Source organism: Priapulus caudatus, unplaced genomic scaffold, assembly GCF_000485595.1.
Source record: "Priapulus caudatus unplaced genomic scaffold, Priapulus_caudatus-5.0.1 Scaffold24, whole genome shotgun sequence".
NCBI lineage: Eukaryota > Metazoa > Priapulida > Priapulimorpha > Priapulimorphida > Priapulidae > Priapulus > Priapulus caudatus.
The window spans coordinates 329,983-338,229 of NW_014577085.1; the positions used below are offsets into that span (position 1 = coordinate 329,983).

General features: G+C 39.3%; 1 protein-coding gene across 1 annotated transcript in view; it reads right to left on the reverse strand.

The window, feature by feature from the left end:
* Positions 1 to 8,247, reverse strand: part of LOC106813909 (cyclin-dependent kinase 2-like) — a 13,281-nt gene continuing 5,034 nt past the window's right edge. Inside the window, exons 2-7 of the mRNA XM_014818156.1 lie at positions 7,222 to 7,299; positions 4,375 to 4,492; positions 3,867 to 4,037; positions 2,208 to 2,309; positions 1,148 to 1,351; positions 1 to 907 (exon numbers count right to left, since the gene is read on the reverse strand). Of these exons, the coding sequence (XP_014673642.1) occupies positions 791 to 907; positions 1,148 to 1,351; positions 2,208 to 2,309; positions 3,867 to 4,037; positions 4,375 to 4,492; positions 7,222 to 7,299 (790 nt within the window). The 3' untranslated portion in view covers positions 1 to 790. The remainder of the gene's footprint in view (positions 908 to 1,147; positions 1,352 to 2,207; positions 2,310 to 3,866; positions 4,038 to 4,374; positions 4,493 to 7,221; positions 7,300 to 8,247) is intronic.

Sequence of the window (8,247 nt, forward strand, 5' to 3'; positions counted from 1 at the left end):
TTTAAAATACAACACCATATCATGTAAACATTTATTTTTTTAAATTATAACTGTACAAACTCGCTATAGATACATGCATCCTGGGTACGACTTTAAACACCTACTACGTGGTTAAAAAATCAAACATATAATTTAATTTAATTTAAAACCAGATATCCAGGAAAAAATCTTTTCAAAACAGTTATTAATAATAGGCAGGTGGTTCTATTGCTACAAAATTATTACAATAAGTATTAAAATATTAACCATTACAGATAACCAATAAGTCTGTTAATAAAAATATGTCCTCCCACCCTATCCCACGTGGAACTCCTATTTTGTGCAAAAACTATGCATGTTCACCAAGTATTACAAAGTTTAGCAATTCTACTCGTAGCTATTAATTAAATTATACACTGCAGGATTTAATATTTTACATTTGGCTTCTCACTATCACCTGTTACAATCTATGTTACAAAAACACTACACACATATGAATTGTAGAACTCAATATTATTCATATGAATGTATAACAACAACACGCTAAAGCATACAGACAGCGACTACTGCGAAAATCATAATACTCGTGACATAAAAGAGTGTTAGTCAGCATCTTGAAATAGACATTCTTTCATGCTTGTTCTTTCTTTAAACTCCATTACATTTCTGACGTGAAAACCAGAAGAAAATCATAGAAAACATGTTATAAGCTCAAGTATTCCACCCATAAACAAGTGTCACATTATACATTAATATTATTTGTGTTACCTTACCTCAAATCAAACAACCGCCAAGTAAGCAGCCATTCATTTCAGTTTTGAGTTCTCATGGGCGCTGGAGGTGTCTGCATAGACACATCACTAAAGTACCGATGACCTAGGGCTGCTTTTGCTGATATCCTCTTGCTAGGGTCGTATTGCATCATTAACTGTAAAGCAGAAAAAAATCACATGTATACTAATTAACATATTAACAGGGAAGACCTAATTGAGTTGGACTAATAATGAATTATATCATTATGGAGAATACATTGATGAGAATAGTATTATTCATGATGAAAAAGGAAACCATAAAATCAACCAGTATGGACAGGCAACATCTGTAATAACAGCAGCAATGAACTTTAAATTCATGGTGGGGGCAACGAGAGCATCCAATTAAGCATTACCCGAAAAAGATCCTGACCATCTGCACTTAGTCCTGGGCAGAGGTCTGCTGTTGATTGAGCAGGCCACCTAGGGAACATCGGCTTGTAGTCTGGCAGCTGGGTTACGCCTGGCCAGATGGTTTCATCAGGCGTGCCCAACGTACGGAATATGCGGAACAGCTGGTCAATCTCAGAGTCGCCAGCAAACAGAACCTTTTTGTTGACCTGAATTGAATGTACCAATAAATTTTTTTTACAGGTTTTGTAACTGGAACATGCACAATTAAACCGCAAGATACCACTTTAAACACCATGTAGGTAAGACCACACAGATTGAACAAACGCAGGGTTCGAAATCCTAACCCCCCCCCCAAGATGTGTAAGTATACAAAGTTTGGTAGCGCTAGGTTAATTAGGGGCCGAGTTATAGAGCGGAAAAGAAATATAATCAAGGTCAATGTCAAGGTCAAATAAAGGTCGCAGTGACCTGGACTTGGTACGTGACATACCTTCTCCCCAAGATGTGTAAGTATACCAAGTTTGGTAGCGCTAGGTCATTAGCTTTATCATTCAAGATGTTTGATCCACACAGTAAATGATCAGTGTGGGTGTGTGTGAACACGTGCGCATGTATGATGATGATGGATATGTACCTAAATGCCTTTTTGTGCGTACGAACGTAAACCATTGTAAAAATGTCAAATTTCAGTCATTCATTTAAAAAAAATGCTGCGGTATCCAGGGAATGATGCGGGCCTGTAATTTGCCTGGCGGGCCTGTAAAATCCCTTACCTACAGGACCCGCGGGCCTGTAAATTTTCAAACTAATATCTACCCCTGCAAACGTGCTTTAAAAACAAGATGTAGCCATCACAAGCTATATTACAATTAACACAAATGTAAAACTAATATCATTCCAATACGTGACATTGTTTGGTTTCACTTTCAGCTAAATTCTGATATTTTACCTGCCTGTTGACTCTCAAAAAATGGCACGAAATCCTTAATGTTTTATGCACCTGATCCAGGCCTACAAAAAGTTACTTTGATAGAAGATTACAGAATTCATGCTTGTTCTTACCATTTCTACAAATATGCAACCAATGCTCCAAACATCGACAGCAGTGGAATAAAACCTGCTCCCAAGTAGGATCTCCGGACTTCTATACCACAATGTTACCACCTGAAATACAACTGCCATTAAAGATGACTTAAGGTATCAATTTTCAAGCTTGTAATACTACAGTACCAAAGATGATGTATTACCAATTTAAATATTATAATTATATTATTACTATTAGGTAATTTTGTGAATTATGGAGTTACCTATAACTATAAGACAATGTTTTTACAAGCATGAGAATACAACATTGAACAAGTGCCGCAGAGCGACAGCGCTCAACTGATGTGTACTATAGCCGGCTATTCTTCTGATAAACTCACTGGCAACCGAATCAAGTGCGCCCTCCCGCCACCGAGTTGATAGGCTTTGCTATACTGGTAGTACAGTAATAAAGATATAGCTGTGTAGCTTTAATTACTTCGCTATATTAACGTTATCATGGATATGCGTCGAGTGCGAGCGTAGTGGTGGTGGTGGGGGAGGGTGGCGGTGGAGGGTGTGGGTAGGGTGGGGGGAGGGGCAGGTGAAGGGGGCTCTAATAGCAAAAGCAGTTTAGTCCTTTGTTAACAGTCAACAAATCCATGTTTAACCCTCCTCTTGAGGGTCAAAAGGTTATCAGACACTTACTCTTCGCACGTCAGTGGAAAGCACATTTCATGGTCCTTTCAATAACGCCATAAAAATGGTAGGTCACCGCTGAAACAAAAAAGTTTTCCAATCGCTCCGTCAGACCATGTCCTCAGAAAATGTCTAAAATCTGCCCTGTGCCCCATTGACCTGTGACCTCCAATTTCGGCACAGTGATGGCTTTTCCTACCATGATGCTATACACCGACTATCACAAGCCTAGGTCGAGCCGTTTAGATTTGTGCCGCAATTCTGCATTTCCTCCCTATACCTTAAGTTAAGGAGGGAATGTTCCCCCTTCTTTTACACCTCTTGACCTTTGACCTTTGACCCCAGCTTCGATATCCCAGCTCGTTTTTGGATTACCCCCCATGCCCGCGAATATCGTGACTGTACGTCGAGCGGTTAAGATTTGTGCCCAATTGTTGACGCACGGACGAACGCACGGACGCACGCTCATGCGATTCTACAAGCTGCATCTGACTATGTCAGATGAGCTAAAAATCACTTTAGAAACATTTTAGCCAAGCATCTAGGGGCACATGAAGGACACGATGTTGGTCAAGGAGGCTTCGCCGTCTCACAAAACCACGGGGCCTAAAAAAGACCCCCGTCATTTACTCGGTGGGGCTGATTTTTTTAAACTAATGAATTATGCAATAAAAGCTTTGAAATCTCAAAATTTAACGGACCCGAAAAAAATCAGCGGACACCGGAGACGGGGCTGTTTATGGGGCTTGGGCCGATCGGCCCTGTGAAAAGGCGAAGCCTGGTCAAGGTAGTTCTGGACAAGATGTTCGAGGTTATGGTTTAAAAAATATTTTTTTACAAATAAAATGGCCTTGAAAGGAATTAAAAATCACCTGATGAATTACAAACAGCATATATAGGGAAAAATCTCAATTGCAAACCCAAATTCTAAGAAATCTGCAGAAGATTCTCATACTTGTCACTAGAATGTACTGATTTGCATGGCATATATAATTTCACCTCATGGGTGTAGGTTCTTAACGGCACGCCGAATGCACGTGCGAGTCCAAAATCGGCCAGTTTAATGTTGCCCTCATTGTCGATGAGTAGATTTTGTGGCTTTAGGTCTCTGTGAAGCACTCTGTGTGAATGGCAGTAGCAAATGCCTTGTAGTAGCTGCCACAGGTAGCTCTAGAACACCAGCAAAGAGACAATGATGGCATTTTATATATATCTCAGCTGCTGCTGAACAAATTGTAAAGTTATATTATGGTTAGTTACTATCTGGAGGATGCTAAAATGTTATAGAAGCTAAGGATGCAGCATATATAAATAGTTTGTGACAGAAAATTTCTGCTGCTACGTGCTCTTGCAATATAACTATGTTCAGGTAAAATATCACTGGTCATCTTTAACACTGACGCAAACAATATACGATGTGACACAACAAGTTATCCTGGAAAGGAATCTACAATAACCACACAGTTATATATATATTGATATAGTTTCATATCATTTTTTCAAAAACCTTCACTAGTGGTAGAGCAAGGCTATGTGGCACGCTGTCCATATATTTCTTTAAATCTTGGTTTAGGTATTCAAATACCAAATACAGCTTTCTCTCACTGTGGACCACATCCAATAATCTGAAATACATGCGAAAAGCATGAGCACAACAAGAACAACAAGAACAACAACAACAACAACAACAACAACAACAACAACAACAACAACAACAACAACAACAACTACTACAGACTACAACAACAGATTCGCATGACTATGCATATAAACCGATCAAGCCTACCAGCAACTAAGCAAGAAATTCAAAGCAGTGATATTCTCAAAAAATATAATGGAATTTCTGACCATTGATATTCACTAATAAATTATCGAAAAAAAAACTTTTTAACACGTAAAATAACTTTGCAATTAAAGGTAGCTTCCCTCAAACTTTTCATGTAAATTTTTGTAACAAACCACTGTAAAAACGTATGTAAATAACTCACTACACTTTAACTGAACGTTAGCTTTGAAAACAAGTGCCGCAGAGCGACAGCGCTCATCTAACGTCTACTGCGGTGACTCTGTGGTGGAGTGGTGGGATTCTAGTAAACCCTGTTAGTCCCAAATGTGTTCACATACACGCCGAAACAGTGGAATGCACAGGGATGGTATCAGGAACCTTCTCAAAAGAATGTTCGTTGGGTTCGTTATGAAAGTTGCCACGAGATGGCGCGTACGTTTAAGTGTCTTCAGATTAAAGATGGAAGCTCCCATCATACGTAGTAGCAACAACTATCTGCAAGACAGAATAGGTAAGCACTCATCCATTTACCTACGCAAGCCTACAGGCTGCAATAGAGAGCTGCCACCTGTAACCAATTAACGCAGGCAAAAACTCCACAGTACCACCAACACATGCACTGGCAGTAGCCACTGGCAGTGGCATACGTTACATGTAACATACTGTACATAGAAATTATACGATTTAAGGAGCATAAACCTTCTTTAACCAAATTTAGCTTTTGAAATTTCACTGTGACATTGTAGCCTCATACATCCAGGCATGTATAGATTCTACTAGCAAACCCGGCAGTCAAATTCTTTCTAACAGACAGTCAACAAATCCATGTTTAACCCTCCTCTTGAGGGTCAAAAGGTTATCTGACACTTACTCTTCGCATGTCAGCAGAAAGTAGATTTCATGGTCCTTTCAATAATGCCATAAAAATGCTAGGTCACCGCTGAAACAAAAAAGTTTTTCAATCGCTCCGTCAGACCATGTCCTCAGAAAATGTCTAAAATCTGCCCTGTGCCCATTGACCTTTGACCTGTGACCTCCAATTTCGGCACAGTGATGGCTTTTCCTACCATGATGCTATACACCGACTATCACGAGCCTAGGTCGAGCCGTTTAGATTTGTGCCGCAATTCTGCATTTCCTCCCTATACCTTAAGTTAAGGAGTGAATGTTCCCCCTTCTTTTACACCTCTTGACCTTTGACCTTTGACCCCCAGCTTCGACATTCCAACTCGTTTTCGGATTACCCCCCCACGTCCCGAATATCGTGACCGTACGTCGAGCGGTTAAGATTTGTGCCCAACTGTTGACGGACGCACGCACGCACGGACGCACAGACGATCATGCGATTCTACAAGCTGCATCTGACTATGTCAGATGAGCTAATAAAACTGTAAAAATATGTGTCAAGCCTATATTTGCTCACCGAAGAAACAACTCGAAAAACGCTTTTCGCCGCGGTTCTGTAGGCGCCATATTGCTTATATTTGACCAATCACCATTTCAATCGAGTCAATGTAGCCATTTTCAGATGTCATAACTTTTAATATAAACCATTTTCTAAAATCAAACTTTGTAGTCTAGTCTAGACAGAGAGGCACCTCGACTGTTTATGTTATTAATTTCAGAATTTTTACCGTAACCGTTTTCGATATAGAACGTGTTAAAAACCCAACAAAACGTAATCCGAACTAACAGCGACCTGACAGGACTCTCGAACCACTCACTCCTCAGAATACTATAATCTCCCAGCAACAAAAATGCTGCATAGCGGAAAAAGTAAACGCTGGGAAACATTCAACCCCAAAGTTTCACTTTGTAGTCTAAAAGCTTCGAATGAACGTATTCCCGGGCAATTTTTTACCTATCACACATATAGGCAAGTACAAACGTGCAATGTTAAAATAATTAATTTTTGCCTGATTTTATGTTTCCCCCTTGAAAGTTTGAGGGAAGCTACCTTTAATGTATAATATACTATACAGATTAATAATAGTACACTAGATGCATATACGAATTAATCGGTATTATGCACTAGACACATTACTGGGTGGTAGGTGTACATCATATCAGCATACCACTTATTTCTATTAAACTAGCGTGTATATGTGACCGGTGATAGCAAAATGAGTCACTTGGGGCAATTTAGACATTTTAGGTTGAATACATATTCAGATACCTGAGATTCACAGCTTTCTATTGTTATATAGATATTGAAAATTGGTTGAAAAATGAATATTTTATTACCATTATAAATCGAGATATCATGCGATTAAAATTTCCTGAGAATTCCTGAGAATAAGGGCTGAAAACTAATATCATTCACTGATATTATTAGCCGACACTTCTCATAAATCATTCAATTTAAGCAGGTTTTAATTGAATTAAGACATTTTTGCTTATACAGATCAAAAGTAAACACAGTACACAAAATTTTTTTTTTAAATTTAATTTTTTTTGTAAAAATCGATTGTACAGTAGAACGCTACTGTGCGACTTCCGACTCATTTGGCTATCACGGGTCACATATGTGATATCTTATTTTGTAATAGCACAGATTATAACTCCTACCTAACAATGCTAGGGTGGTCCAATTCCTTTAACAAAGCAATCTCTCGTATAGCTGTGCTTGGAACCCCTTCAGATTCTCTTAAAAATTAACAATAAATGCAATTAAATACACTAGTTATTTTCTACCATACACAAAAATCAATGATTATGACGGCATCAAGGGGGGGAGGGAAAACTAGAGGGGTCCGGGGGCCTGGTCGAATCACTGGCAGCAAGAACAAGTCCGCACCTGCAGCTACAACACACACGCATCTATTGACTATATATAAAAACATTATATATAACTACTATAACAACTATAACTACAATAACAACTATATATAACGTTGTTATATATAGTCAATAGATGCGTGTGTGCTATAGCTGCAGGTGCGGACTTGTTCTTGCTGCCAGTGGGTCGAATGGGAATTCTTGCCGAGGTGGCCCCTCAATTGCCAGTAGCAGCAGCGCCTCCTTTTTTTTTTAAACGGGGCGGAAATAATTTAAACGTGGCGCAACAATTGAAACGGGGGGAGGGGAGTTTTCCCAAATGGGGCGGGCGCGCCCGGTTTGCGCAACGTAGGGAGAAGCCTGAATAATGAAATCTTTTCCCAGGTGATCTCGACTCACTTGCCTCAACTCGAACTCGACTCACTTGAATTCGAGCCAATTCGGCTCGCATTGTGGGAAGTTTTTAATGCCTGGAGGTCAGCCAGCTCGGCTCATAGGTCGAGATGACCCGCTTGGAGATCAGGTTAGGATAATAATCATAAAATTTCCAAGTTTCCTTGATTTTAGTGCAATATTTGTAAGGTATAGTAGGGGATCATTTCTGTGTGATTGTTGAGATGGTTGATGTATTTATATATAAATAAATATATAAGTGTGTGGTATTTAATTAGGTATTCTATTGGAGGCAGTTTTAGTTGTGGTTGGTTTTAGCTGTGCCTGCCTATTTATATGATCATAGAGCATTTTTGTGGGAATAATCTTTTATTGTGTAGAGTATCATTTTGTAGTGTGTTGAGTCTCTCAGCAGTCTGCGTG